The sequence below is a fragment of the Onychostoma macrolepis genome, chromosome 10 (genome assembly GCF_012432095.1).
Source record: "Onychostoma macrolepis isolate SWU-2019 chromosome 10, ASM1243209v1, whole genome shotgun sequence".
Taxonomy (NCBI): domain Eukaryota; kingdom Metazoa; phylum Chordata; class Actinopteri; order Cypriniformes; family Cyprinidae; genus Onychostoma; species Onychostoma macrolepis.
In genome coordinates this window covers 10,032,103-10,049,552 of record NC_081164.1, presented here as the reverse complement: position 1 = coordinate 10,049,552, position 17,450 = coordinate 10,032,103, and the positions used below count along the sequence as shown (strand labels likewise).

Genomic DNA, 17,450 nt, shown 5'->3' with positions numbered 1-17,450 from the left:
CTCAGCTGCACATGGATCTGTTACCATCTGGGTTTCTGAGAGGTTGGAGATCAGATTTGTGCTTATCGACCATGAAACTGTGTTCTTTACTGCGTGAAAGTTGAAGTGAAGCGCTCAAGGTGATTGAATTCAGAAGAGCACCTCACTGAAACAGTACAACGGCCCCTAAAAATCATTTTGACACTTACGAATGTATGAATGTCACTTCCTTAAATAAGAAAATGTCAACCCAAAGTGCTGTTTATAACAGAAATATAGCACAAACACGTGTTTTGCAAGTAAAAAATCTATGATGAAACAGTAGACTCAGCAGCTCAAAACTAAGCAAAGTGTTTGTAGACTTTCCGGTTGTCAAATGTGTAGCATAATGTGCTACTTTAAGTTTAGATGTTTAGGTGTTTATTTGCGTTTGTGGCACATTCAAATGTGAGAATGTGTGAAGGGTGTCATGACAGAATTGTCACTGAACACACATTATCACAACACAGATCTAAAATGGCATCTAAATGTTCATCTTTGGACAGCAAGAGACATAATATTAGTGCTGTGTGGCTTTTTAAAATCTCTGCTCTTGCTCATCAGCTCGCTTTCTAGAACAGCCAATGTGGCATCCCTTTTAACCTGTCACCTGCCTATAAAAGGGACCTAACCGTTAAATAAACCATTGAACCGGTTGAGAGCCCAGAGAAGTGTCTTCTCACCTCCTAGCCGTCAAAGGCATTAATATTCATTGCTATTTTTCTGGTAAGTTTACGAACACACACAGCAGCGAAGTCTGTATGGTGACTATCCCTTAGAAATCTCACTCTCCTTTCGTTTTTAATGGCCTTGTTTTATGCCGAGTCAGTTCGGGTGTGTTTCTTTTTCTCCGTTTAAGGGCTTTAATTAGGATTAGGTTTCAAACGACGCTTTGATGTCTTTTCAGTGACCCCTCAACCAGATGGCAGACACGATGATCATCTTTTGTTCTTGTAAATATCGACACACTTTGATTTTCCGAGTTTAATGCAGGAAATGAAAGATGATTGTTTTTCATTTTGCCATGTGTAAGCTGTCTCCAGGCCGTACCGAGCTGTGCAACATGACGAACTTGCCTGCCTGCCTGCATGTGTGTCTGTCTTACTCTGCTGTTTCCTAAATCACAAAAAGAGAAATCCGGTACCCAGCTTGAGGGGGTAGCATGTGCGTTCCAGCTGTTTGTAATCAAGCATGGCTCTTCAGATCCTGCCAGTAAAGAGCTTCCTCATGGCCGAGGCATATTTCCACAACAGTCTGTCAGTGTTTACAGCACTATACAAATAAGCAGCCCAGAACCGTTGGGGTCGAATTTACCCGGAGTTACTACGCTGTGCTCGTGTCTGTTTCGAGTGAGAGGTGGTTTTCTGGACTTCTACAAATGTTTGTGTGTGTGCGCGCGCTAGTGTTTTAAAGTTCACTCAGTGCGTCTTTGACTCTTTTCCGCAGGATTCTGATGGTCAGGGTTGCCCGTTCTGTCGCTGTGAGATCAAAGGCACTGAGCCCATCATTGTTGATCCGTTTGACCCACGCAACGAAGGGGCCAAGTGCTTCCTCCTGGACCACTTCAACTCCCCCATGCTGGACCTGGATGATGACGATGACAGAGAGGAATCGTTGGTTATAGACCATATCAGGAAGGTAATATATCCATGAAATTTCTAATTTCATATCAAAATCGACCTATTTGCTTACTGGTACCTACTGTTCAAAAGTGTTCAATGCTGCATTTATTTGATCAAAAATACAGTAAAAACAGCAATATTGTAAATTATTATCATTGAGATATTTTATGTAGTCTCATTACTCCAGTCTTTAGTGTCACATGATTAAAAGTATTCATTTCATACTAACCCCTAAATTTTGGGCAGTACTACATATATGTACTGAATGTTAATTTGTATTAATTATGTAATATTCATTTCAATTATGTACAGTGAAGAATTGTTCATGGACTTATTTTAAATTCATCAGGGCATGTTATTAAAAAGATTAAAAATAAAAAATGCTTATCTGTGTAAAATTTTATATACATTTAAAAACTTATTCACCTCTTAAACAACTTCTTTTTTTGGATAATGTCACCAAGCCCTTTTATTTTTCAGTCCGTCCCATCCATTCTGGTATGTAATGCCCACTTTTCAAGGCTCAGTCAAATACTGATGGATAAAATTAATTCCAGACCATTTTTTGTTTGTTTCTGGAATATGTCGCATTATGTAAGCAAAATTGGTTGCAAATGAATTTCATGTTGACTTTATCATAGGTCTGTTGTTTTGTTATCATAGGTTTACAAGTATGCAGAAGTTTGTTTCTGCCCAAACCTGCTCGGGAGATAAGATTTCATTCATCACTGTTTCTTGCTGTTTCAATCTCATTCTTCACTGGACTTCAAAGAGGCCTATATCCTGCTTTTATATAGGTGCAAGAGCCTCCTGCTCTCCACCAGCATAAATGTCAGTCTCTTTTATTAGAAAAAAAAACCTGTCGGAACCTGCCTCACGAGGACACAACCTCCGCAGCTCCACTGAGTAGATTCATTAAATGGTAGAGCTTGGAGAGCAATAGAGGGCACCTTCTGGCAGGAACGTTTTTAAATAGAAATGCGAGATATTAGTTTTTTTTACTCTCCCCATAATGCCCTTGCAAGAGAACCTGTAGAGGATATTGGCCTCCTTGTGAGAACTAGTTTGTGCTAAGAGTAGTGCACATTATTCACCTTTCATTTCCTGTATCATTTCTTAGAAAATGTAATTAGCAGCTCTTTTCCCCTCTATAAATATTTTTCTACACCACAGACAAAAACTGGCCTGCTGCAATTGCTCTGTTCATGGATATGCTAATGAGGCTATTAGTTGATTAGGAAGTTGAATACCCTAACCTGCCCAAAGCTATTCATGGAGGTAATAGGGCCATTAAGATAACTTTGTACGCAATCAAGATGATGGTAATAATGAGTTTGTCATTGTTCTTCTCGTTGTCTTGTTTGTTAGAAGCATTTTATCTTAATCAAGACCAAGACCTGTGCAACACTGAGTGTTTCTGTATTGCACTGATTTAAAAAGATTTTACATTTTCTGGGGGAAAAAAACTTGAGTGCAGCTTGATTGTGTAAAACATGATTTTAGGATGTTGTGGAGGACTGCCAGGCTGTTGCTATGTGGTCGCTGGTGATTTGAGTGTTTTTATCTGGTTGCTAGAGTGTTGGTGGTTGCTAGGTGGATTATAGGTCCATGGTTCTCAACCACGGGACCGGAACCCACTAGGGGGCATCAGCAAACTTCCAAAGGGGCTTTAAAATGGCTTAAAATGATTTAAAATAAGACAAAACAAGCTTTAACATAAGCTAAATTAGATGTAGATATTTATTTTAATTTGTTCCCTCAAAAACTGTAATTTTTGAAACAGTATTTTTAGGTCGTTTTGGAAAATCTGGATATATGAGGAAACGTTATTTTAGAAAATAAAATCTTTTAATAAGTTAAAAAGTCATGGACATTTCTGTAATGAAAATACATTTCTCTAGTTATGACAAGCTCTTAAAAACAGGTATGAATTCCTATTTGTGAGTGAAAAGATATATTTTAAAAAAATTGTATTTGATTATTTGATATATTTTCACATTAAAAAAACTTTAAAAATTAGCAGCTTTATTGCAGAATATATTTAGGCCTTTGAATGTTGTCTTTGACAATGGGGCACTTTGGAGTCAAAAAGGTAGAGAACCACAGTTCTAGCCGACTTGTCAGGTGTCAGGTGTAAGTCTAGGGAATTTTTTTAGTCATTTTATTGCTTAGAAAAGTAAAAGCAAATTGCATTATTAGTTCTGCACCAAATTTATAGATTTGAACAAACCCAATAAATGAACAATAATAACGATGCTTGTTTTTGCAAACGTTTCTAAATATTGCATAAATCATCATCAGTGTTTCCCTCTTTCTTTGCGTAGTCCATGGAGATCCAGAACTCTCCAATAATGTCTCCAAACTCATCCCCTGTGTGTGAACGCCGGAAAACCGCTGCAGATCACATGGGTCCACACTTGAACATTCCACCCGTACCGCCCCGCCTCGATCTCATCCGTTCCCCTGCTCCTAGTCCCACAGGCTCACCCAAGGTATCGTTTGTTTTTGATCACAATACATTTTTAGATTTTTTGCCATTTCATTTCCATATATTCCAAATTTCTCTTTTCTCTTTGCAGTCATCTCCAGGCATGTCCAGAAAACAGGACAAACCCCTTCCTGCCCCTCCACCTCCACAGAGAGACCCCCCTCCCCCACCTCCGCCAGAACGCCCACCTCATATGCCTCAAGACGGTCGGGCCGCCTGGCTGGTCACCCCATCGTCTGGCCTTCCCAGAGACCCCAGAGCACCCCTGGAGGCCTGGAGCCCTAAAGACAGCACTGCCTTGTCAGACTGCAGGACGTCTGCTGCAGACCGCTCCCCCAAACTCGCCCACGCTGCCCCTGCGCACATCAACGGGAGACCCCTCAGCTGCTCCGGAGCAGACTTGGGGTTAAACCGGACCAGCCACAGACTGAACGTGCAGACAGAGTGTAGTAAGGTTAGGAACGCACACACATTCCTTCTGTATCATGCTGATCACGTTCACACGCTCGTTTTGGGGAGCGACACTTTATATTAGGGCTGGAATGTCCTTCTTTGATAAGCGGAGTCAAGAACATGAGATAAGAGCAGAAAAATGACCGGACATTGTGCTTTGAAATCACCTAGAACCTTCTGTACTCATTCACAAGCCCTTACATTCCTATTTTAAGCCATAAATATTCACTTTTTGCTCATGGCTGTTACTAAGCAACAGTGACGATATTCGCAGTAAAGCAAGGCTGTGAAATTGGGCTGTGTGTAGTGCTTCTGGCCCTGGCATTAAAAAAAGAGATATTTAAAAAGCATTCAGTGCCTTTCATGATTATAGCAGTTGCCCTCCCACCTAACCATGTGTTTTTGCATATATCTGGGTTAATGCCCCAAAATGCAAAATATACACACATATTCGTGGCTCGCTGAGAGTTTATAGATTATGCATCAAATAAGCGTGTTCTGTGAGTGGGGATTGGAGAGTGTTAAATATTTGGTTGCAAAACTGTAGTGGGTCTCTCATTAAAGCCCTTTTGGAAACTAAGAACGTCTCTGAGATGCTTTGGGTTGTTTGAAGTGCATGCGGATCTTTTTGTTCTACTAAGGTTTGCAACATGCAATTATATGTAACCATCAGTTGACTGTAAAATTCCCTCTCTCTCTCTCTGTCCTGGGTTGGCATGTCATTTTATGGATTAATTTAGTGTCAGTGTGGGCACAGAGAGTTTGGCCCCTGTTCTTCCGTCACAAGCCCACACAGCTCTGTTCAGCCCACCGCCTGCAGGCCACAGCTAGTGTGCAGCATCACACGCTGCTCTTGATCTCTGAAATAAACCGACTCAGACATCAGAGGCTTCTAGAGCTCCATGATGGAGCTCTAGAAGATCCTTCTGGTTTATTCACTAGACACATTTACAGGATATTCTGCAGGAAAATATATATTGTTTTCATCAGATCTATCTATCTATCTATCTATCTATCTATCTATCTATCTATCTATCTATCTATCTATCTATCTATCTATCTATCTATCTATCTATCTATCTATCTATCTATCTATCTATCTATCTATCTATCTATCTATCTATCTATCTATCTATCTATCTATCTATCTATCTATCTATCTATCTATCTATCTATCTATCTATCTATCTATCTATCTATCTATCTATCTATCTATCTATCTATCTATCTATCTATCTATCTATCTATCTATCTATCTATCTATATCTATCTATCTATCTATCTATCTATCTATCTATCTATCTATTCTATCTATCTATCTATCTATCATCTATCTATCTATCTATCTATCTATCATCTATCTATCTATCTATCTATCTATCTATTCATCTATCTATCTATCTATCTATCTATCTATCTATCTATCTATCTATCTATCTATCTATCTATCTATCTATCTATCTATCTATCTATCTATCTATCTATCTATCTATCTATCTATCTATCTATCTATCTATCTATCTATCTATCTATCTATCTATCTATCTATCTATCTATCTATCTATCTATCTATCTATCTATCTATCTATCTAATCTCAGCACTGACCAGTAAATTGAATATTTATGATACAATATTATTGTTTCATATGTAAAATTAATTATCCATTCTGTACCTATCTGTCCATCCTTCAATGAAAATCCGTTCTTTTTTCCAACCATCTGTTCAGCTGCCCATCTCTATCCATTGTATGTACGTCCATCCATCTATATATGCTTTTCCATCCGTCTGGCCATCCATTTTTTCTGTCTGTCCAATCCATCCATCCATTCATCCATATTTTGTGCTGTTTTTCCATCCTTCTGTCTGTCCATCCATTTTTCTATCTATAATTTGTCTGTCCAATATATCCATCCATCATCCGCCCATTCATCCCTCTATGTCCATCCATTCATCGTTCTGTTTTTCCATCCATCTGTCTGTCCATCCATTTTTGATCTGTTCAAATGGATACTGTATTCATCCACTATGGACCCATCCATCCATCCATCCATCCATTCATCCATATTTTGTTCTGTTTTCCGTCCACCTGTCTGTCCATCCATTTTTCTATCTATAATCTGTCTGTTCAATCCATCCATCCATCCATCCTTCTGTTTGTCCATCCATTTTTCTATCTATAATCTGTCTGTCTGTCCCATCCATCCATCTGGATACTCTTTCCATCCATTATTGATCTGTTCAAATGGATACTGTATTCATCCACTATGGATCTGTTCATTCTGTCCCATATGGATATTTACTGTATTGATCACTAAATCTAAAACTGTAATCAAAAATGGCTTGGCTGTATTATTTTATCATTGCGTGTTTGTGTGTATTTCTCTGCAGTCTTTCATCAACGGTCTGTTACCTGGTGATGAGTACGATGTCCCCCCTCTGCGTCACTCCCCTCCCCTTGTGGACCACAACCAGAGGTAAGCGCCACACACACACACACACACACACACACACACACACAGACACACACACACACATTTGCCACTCCCATCTCTGGAGCCCTGCTGCAGCTCTTGTTCTTTGTGTGCATGTTGATCATAATCGCTGTAAAGAAGCCGAATCGGTCTTTCTTTATTCTGAAGGGAGCCTCACCAAACAAACAACGGTGTTTACTCTGCCCAGTTCACTCATATCATGTTCAAATGATTACAAATCACCTGTTTGCCGCTCTCAAGCACTGTGTCTTTCTGTTGAATCGCTGATCTTTTGATGCTGAGCCATAGCATCTTTTCCTGCTTTGCTCATTGATTTGCTTTTGTGATGTTCCATGACTAAATTATTGCTTTCTTGCAAATGATTTCTGTGGTGAAAAGACAAAAAGATCATGTGGAATTAATGAATGTGTTAATGTGATCCAGGGATCTTGTGCACAGGCTGCATCCTGTACATCTCTAGAGCTCTGTCAGAACAACACACACATATACATCAATGTTTGGACACATGTGCACCAATTATGCAAGATCACCAGGATCCGGAGAGCATGTGCTCTTTAAACAAACATAAAGGCACACACACACACACACACACACACACACACACACACACACACATAGATCCAGCAGTGATGGACTTCCTGTGGGGCTTTTGAGGGAATTAAGCAGAACCAGCCTATGAGAGGTTACTCTCCAAGCAGCAAGCCATATTTCCTCTTCTGTCACAAACATTATGCTCTTTCTTTCCTTTGCATTGCACTCAGAGTGCTGGATTTTTGTTGTTATTATTATAATTTAATAAAAAGAAGTGGTTAACATACTAAACTTCACTTAGCTTCTGCTGCTTTTGTGCTACAGATACAAATGATACTTCAAATTATGCTGCTTGTTCAGGAGAGGTGTGCACTTTCTTTTTTAAGCAAATGGACCTATACTTTTCACCTGGCTAATTATAAAATTTCCAAACATACTCATTTGAATATGATTTGACTTTGCTTTGAGAAACTACACAGTCACGGAACACCTTATCAACAGCATAGCAACATGTTAAAAACCACTCAGAACTCCTCAACAGAACCATACTTTATAAAGTGTTCTAGAATGCCTTAGCAGTGCCCTGACTGATCACCCATAGCACCCTTGTCATTGGTTTGTTGTCAATGTTAATAGCTTCATTCATGCAACAATTTTGTGCTCCTCTCAGCAGTTCCTGCTACAAGAAAAACTGTGTTTCTGTCACCGCTTTGACAAATGAAACTGAGAGGCTCTGGAAACCACAATGGTTGTTGTTTAGAGCACAGAAGAATAGTGTTGTGTGTTTATGTGTTGTATCTGTCCATAGAGCTGCATCAGTAGTCAGGGATGCGTTTATAGAAGCTGAGATCATTGTGTTGTTAGTAAGCATAGTAAGGCTTTTCTGCTGGCTTCAGGGCACACTGGGTTCTTTGTGACGAGCATCACACTTACCAGCATACGTTTACTGTACAGAAACACACACGCACACCAATGTCTTGGAACTGTTGAGAGCACTTTCCACCTCCTCAAAGAAAGGAAAACGTGAACCTGTCATCTCTCTCTCTCATAGGTGTTTTCACACTGCTATGGTTGGCTTCTCTTTAAAGACTTGGCAAACGCACATATATAAACACTCTCTTGATGTCTTGGAAACAAGGAGCACTTCAAAAACTCAAGATCTTTAATGAATCTCTTCGTCGTCACAGGGACAAGAAATGTCTATAGTGCCCTCTACTGGCGCATCGCGGTAGCAGCCCAGACTTGGCTGGAAACCCGCCCATCGTATCCCAGTCAGAGCTAGTTAACCTCTCTCCCCCCTGTAGGTGCCGACCTGTTTAAATATTGGCCGCCTTTGCCTACTTCAGCCCAGCCTGTGACTCTTAAGTTAGAGCATTACGTGATTGAACTGGCTAATCTCGCAGCGACCAGCTCACACACTGCAGAGTGCTCATTTCAGTGAGTCAGCATGAAGGCAGAGAACATCGTCCAAGTCTCCCGTCAAAGAGCTTTTTTCTAAGCGTGCTGCGGAATCAGTTACAATGCTGTCATCTATGTAAATATTTACATATGGTTATTCCACACTTTACTGTAATTTGGGAGCACATGAGGCGGTTTGAGTATTTGCTAATGCAGTAATTCATATTTGGAGTTTGGGAGTTGTTCAAATATGTATCAAGTTTTCCATTGGTACAAACATGAATGGTATCTCAAATCATGCTGTTGTTGAGGAAAGATCTGCTTTTGCTTTTCCAAGTGATCAGATTTATGATAAAACAGGCAGAAAAAACTCCCACAGACATGCCCTGTGGTCTGAGAACCTGATCTGATGCCTGAAGCATCATGGGATTGCGTGTACGTGTTGTGAAATTAGTTTTTTGTGATCTACAGACACACCAACCCCTTCACAAGCCACCGGAGTCTGACGGACAGAGTGGAGGACGAGTATCAGATTCCCTCATCACATCCCGTCTGCATCACACAGCCGCCTGTCTGTATCCCCTTCCGCATCCACAACAGGTAAACACACACACGATAGTGAAACAATGACTCTTTTAATGTGCTGCCAACATTTACATGTGTTTTCTCTCCATAAAGGGTTTTAGAAAATGGCTCGTCGGATCTCTCAACAGACATAAAGAAACTTAAACCTCCAGAGCATGGTGAGAGAACACACACTTGTACATGCATACACACACCGTCTCTCACCTGTCATCTTCACTTTCTGTATGACCATCTTTTAGTGTGATTTGTGGGAGTTTGTGTGTTTGTAGCATCAGGGAATGAAGTATGCATTATTTTATGTAGTGCGTGGCCGATGGTGGTTGAAGTCTCAGAGGCCAGTTGTTGGTCAGTGTAACTCTGTGTTGTGTCCCTCAGGTGGGTTTGACTCTGGTTCGTTGATTTCAGGTGTGGCTCACACCACACAGTGCCCCCTCCACAACAGGACACCCTCAGACTACGACATTCTACTGCCCCCTCAAGGTAGCCAATGGTGCAGCGCCTCAATCTGATTGGCTGCCTGATTAGCACAGTTTATTTGATTTGTTGGTTTGTTTTGCTTTTACTGTTGCATTGAGTAACACAAAATTAGCTGTGAACCACAACACAGATATTATTCATTACTGAGTCGCAAAATGTTATTATTAGCTTACATTATAAGAGCTGTATGATGTGGATAACGTGTGTTTGTGCGGTGCTTCTTTTCTGACATGGAAGATTAATTCGTTTTTTACATTTATTCACCTTCACTTCCATTAATCTTTGTTTCTTGAATATACTGAATTGCCTTTCAGTTTAATTCAGTTATACCACCTTCATAAACTTTAAGGCCTTTTCTCAATTGCTTAGACGCTAAAATTAATTGGTGATATCCCAAAAGAAAAACTAGTTTCTCATAAAAACCTGTTTTTCTGAGTTGTAGAATATATATACAAAAATATATTAAAAGCAGAACTATTAAAAAGGTTTGATGTTTGTACAATTGGGTATGACCAGTGTTTCCAGTGTTTTCATTAAATGTGTCTTGGCAATTGAGTAAAATGTCATTTAGGGTCAGAGCACAATCAATTTTTGCCTGAATGATATTTTAGCTCCATCTGTTGGTGAGAGGAGGGATTGCTGAGGCATGTAGAAAGACTCAATGTCTCTCTCTCTCTGTTCTCCCAGCGTCTCCAATGGAAGACCCGTTCAACTCTCTTCCTCCGTCCCAGCCTCCTCCTCCTCCCCCCATCAGGAACAGTTTCATAGAGCCCTCCTCCTCCTCACCCTACCCCAGACCTGCCCGCCCCTCGTCTGGACACGATCACTTCCTGCTCAGCCCTGGTGAGGCCGATCCCATTCCTATTAATGAGGAATAAATATCAAATACTGCTTTATTTTGGTTGTATTGGTATCTGATCTTTGGTGTGATTCACAGACACTTTCATAGACCAATTAAATAACTCGGCTCCCAATCCCCCTGTGCGGAGACAAACCGGAGACAACATGAAGACGCCATTCAAGGCTCCACAAGACTATGATCAGCTGCCGCCAACCTCAGGTACCAAATTGAAAAAGGGTTGTTATTAAGCAGGAAGCAAAAATAACAAACATTTAAATTACAGTTTGTGTCCTTTTAATATTTTTTTACAGTTCAAATTTATTTTTACCATACACTACTGTTCAAAGGTTTAAGCCAGTAATTTTTATTAAAATTTTTTAACAAGGATGCATTAAACTGATCAAAATTGACAGTAAAAATGTTTGTATTGTATTGTACAAAAGATTTCTGTTTTAAATCAAATTCTAGAATGAGCCAAAAATATACACGTAATATCCTGATGAAACAGCTGTGAGCACAGTGTGTTGTTCTGAATACATAATAGCCGTGCAGGTTTATTAAATGAAGCCATTAGCCATCAAGATAAATGCACTCAATGAATTATTAATTATTAGCCTGTAATGGGTTTTTAATGTGTTCAGAGTCTTTTTAGTCGGTCTGCTACCATCCACTCTCAATGGCCCATTTTGACTAAACGCTCTTTGTTTCCTGTTTACAGTGGCCGGAGACCACTTCAGGGCACCTGAGAGACCTCCAAAACCACTTCCCAGGATCATCCCACCAGACATCCACAGAAGACCGCATGAATCGTCCCGGGAGAACGTCGACGCCAAGATCGCCAAGCTGATGGGGGAGGGCTACTCCTTTGAAGATGTGAAACGAGCGCTGATGATCGCGCAGAACAAGGTGGATGTGGCACGGAACATTTTGCGAGAGTTCGCACTAGTTGCCCCTAGGCAGAGCCTGTAACCTGCGCCGAAGTGATTTCAAACTATAACTACGACTGTCTCTGAGCGTATAAACTGCAGGCTGACTTCTGCTTGCTTTCGTTTAGCACATACAGCAAATGAGACGAAAATGTGTGCTTTTCCGCCAAAAGGAGCCAAACGGAGTGTTGCATTTGTAACAATGGGATCCTGTGAAAAAACAAAAAAAGCCTTGTGTTTACAGTGACGTGGCTTATCTGCAGCGCTCAGGTCATCGTCGTTACAGCTCGGGAGGTTCAAGAGAGGAATTGAAATAGAATTTTTTCATATTTGGAGGTGTCCATCCACATTTTAGAGTGGATTTGCTGCGTCCTTCAAAGCATTGACGTTTGTACTTCTCTCAAATTGGCTGGACGGAAATGAAAGCAGCTCTGAACGCTTCTGTTTGTGTTGCCAGTGTCTGCAGGCTGTTCATGCCTTTCCTGCCACTGCTGCTGCCGCACACATAAATATTACCCACATCCAGCCGCTCCTTCCTGGCCTCTTGGGTATCATGAATTTTACAGTAATGGCTCTCGCTGTGACCGTTTCTCCTTTATCTCATTAATTCGCCGTGAACATGACAAACCAGATCGGATTGTTTGAGGCAGGGAAAGAGACGGACATCGAATATCAGGTTCACAGTTCTCTTTCCGTCAGCTTTTTCAGTTGAGCCACTTTTTATCAACTCTTAACGGATGCCTTTGACAACTGCGTGCATTCCAGCGTTCGCAAGCAAGGGCTAATATGGTTGTTTCATTTTCTGTAAATAGGGCCTGTCAACTCGTGAAATAAAACATACCCGAATGCCCCCTTTGAATGCATCGGTTCCTTATTTATTTTAAAATTAGTGCAGTACGGGAGAAGCCACCTAAACCTTCCCCGTCCCTTTTTTCAGTTACCCTCAGCCCACTTGCACTGACGCGATATGCAAAAAAAAAAAAGAAAAAAGAACTGGACATACACCATTTGTATAAGCGTCTGGCAAACAAACCAAAAAGATGCAGAATATCATCTACGAGTCATTTTAATGGTTTGACGTAATAGTGATGCCCACAAACTGAAGAAAACTCCAGCAACCGCTTCATTCAAGGCCTTTTGGGAGTTCTGTTTTTTTCCCCCCACTGGCTGTTTGTCATTCCTCCCTATCAGGTTTTCTCTTGAACTTGAAACTTAATTTTTGCACTGGTCTCGCTCTCCATCTTACACTTGAAAGTCTGAGAACTGAGTGGACCCTCCAGCGAAAGAGGACATGGCCTTCGACAGGTTCACAAGGGGAACGGTTTCTGTTCATTTCCCCTCTTCTTTTTACGAGAGATTTTAGTTTGTTGGAAAATGCCTTGTGGATCATTTAAAACCAGTGATGTGTGCAATTAATTTATACTTTGTTAAAAGTTTTCTTGGAGATTATTATCTTCTTCTTTCAGTAATGTTGGTAACCCGTGATCTGTTCTTGTGGATAAAAAAATCGTTTTATAAAAGCCAGTATTAACATCTGGTGTGTGTGTGTTTTTTGTTTTTTTTTGTAATCACTGTGCGTGGGAAAAAAAACAACCCATAAACTTACTTCAAAATGTACACTTTTATTGTCAACAAAAGTACAAAAACAAAAGTCAGTATTTACAATACTTTATGGCCTTCTTTTGCGGTTACCTTCTTTGGTTTCACTGCTGACCTGATGGTTCAAAATATGCGAGATGGTTACAGCTAAACATGGACATTCAAAACACTCATTTGTGGAGACGAAAGAAAAAGTGAAAGCTTTAGTGAGATTACATTTTAAATAAAAAGGGTCTCTTTAGTGACTAAGTAGAAGCACAGCTAACCTTGCATTTCTCACACATTATAAATAGCCAAACACAAGCAAGACATTCAAACATATTTACAGCTTCTTCAGACCACAATGAACGGAACAATGCTTCAACCCATCCTTAAAGACTACAGTGTCGGACATCAACCTGACAAATATCGTAGATACAGAAAATGATGTTTAAAAGCAAAAAAAGATACAGTTTTTGTAGTCCGAGGGAAGTGCAAAACTGAAAGGCTATACAGTGAGGTTTCACATTAACATACTGACTCAAATTTGCCTTCCAATACTGACTCTTCCTGTTAAGGCAGAATAATGGGGCTATTCTTTTATATTTACTTCCTACCAAAAAATAAAGTCTCTGCATGCAAGGTCGCTACCACCCAGTCTGATACCGAGAGCGGATGTTTGCTTGTTTATACTATATGCTAGTCACATCTATGTCGCTACGTTAAACTCTAGCGGGCCGTGTTCTGCTGAGTTCAGAGCCCTACAACTATGACATCATGCAATGCAACCTGAAGGCCACTGGGTGTAGCAGAAAATCTCCCTATGCTATGCTAAATTTCTAAACCCGTTTTCACTACTTAGCCACTTAGAACTAGAGGAAATAACATGAATGTCATAGGGCAGTGACGTAAAGAGGTACCAATAAATAAAACATGAGCAAACAGAGGTGTAACAGCAGTGAATTCATCGTTCTTCCAGCATCCGACCGCGATCTTAGGAGTTTTCGATGAGGGACTGTGCAATATCAATACGAAGTCCCAAAATCCATTGTTATCAGTTATTTTTTTTCAATAATCCCAACGTTAAGTAGTGAACGTACTCCCCGTATTTACACAGGCCTAAAAAGTGTACAGCGAATTTACATATTTTTATTTTTTTTTTAACTAGAGGGGGAACAAAACAGCTGTGCCCACCACATCAGCAATGCGCATGAAACGAGAACATTCACTGGGAACACAAAAAGAAAAGTCAGAATCGATCAAAAGTAAATGCAGTCCTCGGTGCCAGACTAAATTTACAACACAAGTGGTTTTCTCTTGTACACTTTTGAATCGTGGTGGGGATTTTCTTTCTTTTTTTTAACAAACAGTTCATTTGGGATAGGAAATATTCTGAAAACATTCTGTGATGCGTGACGCACGCGAGCAGCCCGAAGGAGGCCTCGCTGTCCAATCAGATGTCTGGAATTAGATGATTGAAGTGTGTAGTACTGCACATTCAGTGTAACAAGGCCTCTTTCCTGGTTCATTCCTGGTATACAAACACAAACAATGAATGTGATTAGAAAAGATGAGAAGATAAGAATAGCCTGACATCAAAATATTGAGTTGGTGTACTCAATATTGCACTTAATTCAAAGCCAAATACAAGTTACTCATCAGTGGAATGGTACCTTTATTAGCTACTGTAATATACTACGTTGTTTACATCACATTGTAATAATGATAGTCTTAGCACTTCGCTGTGATGAAAGAAATGCACAACTGCCTTCTAAAGAAAACATCTGTCGTGACTCTATTTTCTCCATTTGGTGGTATAAATGAAAGATTCCTAACATTAAGCCACCAAAATGAGAACACAACGATCAGAAAGGTCACAATGTTCCTCAAGAAGTGGAAACTGGATAATTCATGCAAAAATTAAAATTATATCATTAATTACTCACCCTCATGTCGTTCCAAACCTGTAAGACCTTCGTTCATCTTTAGAACACAAATTAAGATATTTTTGATGAAAGAGTTCTCAGACCCTCCACAGACAACAAAGGTACTACAGTATCAAGATCAAGGTCCAGAAATGTAGCAAGGAAATGGGTAAAATAGTCCATCAGGGGTTCAACCATAATTTTATGAAGCTACAATTTTTGTGCACAAAGAAAACAAAAATAACTTCATTCAACAATGTCCTCATCCCGTGGGGAGGAGAAGAATTGTTGAATAAAGTTGTTATTCCGTTACACATTTTTATAAAAAATATCTTCATTTGTGTTCCGAAGATGAACGAAGGTCTTGGAAGGACATGAGAGTGAGTAATTAATGACAGAATTTTCATTTTTGGATGAACTAACCCTTTAACTCGCACTATATATGATACTGTGAGTAACAATAACCTGCAATATTTGTGACATTATATATATACACACATCACATGTATGTGACAATCACACTTTTTCTTTTCTAAAATTAACCTGACATTAAAGTTTTTAAATATACTTTTATACTGCAATAATTTCACATGTAATATTCAAATTAATGTACAAACAACATCAAAACAGTATATTTTTTAAATATTTGTTAAGTGGCATCTTTTTAATGACTGAAGGTGAGTATCGCTGATTCAAATGTCTCATGAAACTGACCATTGATTATAGCCATTCAATATTACAGTATAAATGAGAGATATCAATTTATTCATTTATTACACTAACTTTTAATTCAACTTAAAACAATTTTAACATAAACCCATTCTATTAAATGTCATATTTAGCTACCTGTGCCATTCAGCAAGTAGGAAATATACAGAATCCTTAAAGCCACATAAGTTATTGATTTCCTCTATTTTTCTTTTGTTCTTTGGTGAACAGACATCACAGCAGCTGGCTTATTAGGTTATTTGGCTGCTATTTCTTTAAGAGCTGCTGCTGACTGAAAAGTCTAATATATATATATATAAAATTTTTATTATTAGTATTAAGTATCACCTAGTTTTGGCAGGTGTGAATTTTCCACCTTGCCCTGAGCTTTGAAATTGTAAAAATTGCAAGTGAAAATATCCTCACCTTCTTCGATCTTCTTTGATGGCTCTCTTCTCTTTTAGACATCTGCTTTATGATTGTTCTCCTCCAGTTTCTTACTCTCCTCTGAAGTGCCTGCCTCCTTCTCGCCGGTCTTCCAGCTGCCTTGTCTAACAGGACAATTTTACCTTGATTAATCTTTCAGCACATTTCAAACTGAGCTCTTGCGGCTAGACCATTTCTGGCTCGCTCGCTTCTCTTGTCAATCTGAACAAATCAAGATGATGTATAACAGCAGATACTGTGACTTTTACTGCAATCATATGTACTTCATCTGTACAGGTTGTAATTTAAACGTAGGCGATGAAATATACTCTGCTTTTTCATACTCGACTTATTTTTGCAATGTCATGTTGCATCTTACCTTGTTTTCTTGATATAGAGCCAGTAGGTGAGTCCCACCAAAGCAGCGACTACAATGAGTCCAACCAAGACACCCACAATCACTTTGGCCTGTTCTGCGCCGTCTTCGTTTTTCTCTAAATACAATGGACAGATAAACACTTTATGAATTCCTCTGAAGCACTATGACTCTTCACAGGGAAAGGCAATCCTGGGAAATCAAAAATGATTGACAGAATTCCTGCTACTTGAGGAAAATTAAAGCTGGGATTATTTCAAGATGACATTTTTCAGGTATACGACAGCTAAAAGAAACAATTAAAAGACGTGAAGGCACAAAGTTTGCAAGATGTCAGGATGCTTGACACCCTCCGACTCATGATCTTAACCTCTACTTCATTTTAAGTGAAATTCAAGTGAACGAAATCAGATCTTCTTACCTCGTTTGGACGTGTCCTCCTCAAATACTGAAATCAGATATAAAATCAAATTAACTTTGGGTGCAAAATGAAATCAAACTGGCATTTATGGCAAATTTGGTGAGAAGAAAAGCCACCACCCAACTGTGGTTTAGATGCAAACCAATTTAAATCAGAAGTGAGTATTGTCCAATCAGATTCTAGT

The 17,450-nt window shown here is 39.5% G+C and overlaps 2 protein-coding genes across 4 annotated transcripts in view; one reads left to right on the top strand and one right to left on the bottom strand.

Annotated features, from left to right (window-relative positions):
- The window catches only part of cblb (Cbl proto-oncogene B, E3 ubiquitin protein ligase), a 69,459-nt gene extending 56,094 nt beyond the window's left edge, over nt 1-13,365 (top strand). Inside the window, exons 10-19 of one of the 2 annotated variants that reach the window (XM_058789637.1) lie at nt 1,465-1,656; nt 3,965-4,132; nt 4,220-4,582; nt 6,971-7,056; nt 9,475-9,603; nt 9,682-9,746; nt 9,994-10,068; nt 10,753-10,908; nt 11,003-11,125; nt 11,625-13,365. In XM_058789637.1, the coding sequence (XP_058645620.1) occupies nt 1,465-1,656; nt 3,965-4,132; nt 4,220-4,582; nt 6,971-7,056; nt 9,475-9,603; nt 9,682-9,746; nt 9,994-10,068; nt 10,753-10,908; nt 11,003-11,125; nt 11,625-11,875 (1,608 nt within the window). In that variant the 3' untranslated portion in view covers nt 11,876-13,365. Of the gene's footprint in view, nt 1-1,464; nt 1,657-3,964; nt 4,133-4,219; nt 4,583-6,970; nt 7,057-9,474; nt 9,604-9,681; nt 9,747-9,963; nt 10,069-10,752; nt 10,909-11,002; nt 11,126-11,624 lie in introns of both variants that reach the window. The other variant, XM_058789636.1, reaches the window with a different exon arrangement.
- Nucleotides 13,366-13,438: 73 nt separating this feature from the next.
- The window catches only part of alcama (activated leukocyte cell adhesion molecule a), a 69,411-nt gene continuing 65,399 nt past the window's right edge, over nt 13,439-17,450 (bottom strand). Inside the window, exons 13-16 of one of the 2 annotated variants that reach the window (XM_058789638.1) lie at nt 17,267-17,293; nt 16,849-16,963; nt 16,470-16,594; nt 13,439-14,941 (exon numbers count right to left, since the gene is read on the bottom strand). In XM_058789638.1, the coding sequence (XP_058645621.1) occupies nt 16,504-16,594; nt 16,849-16,963; nt 17,267-17,293 (233 nt within the window). In that variant the 3' untranslated portion in view covers nt 13,439-14,941; nt 16,470-16,503. The remainder of the gene's footprint in view (nt 14,942-16,469; nt 16,595-16,848; nt 16,964-17,266; nt 17,294-17,450) is intronic. The other variant, XM_058789640.1, reaches the window with a different exon arrangement.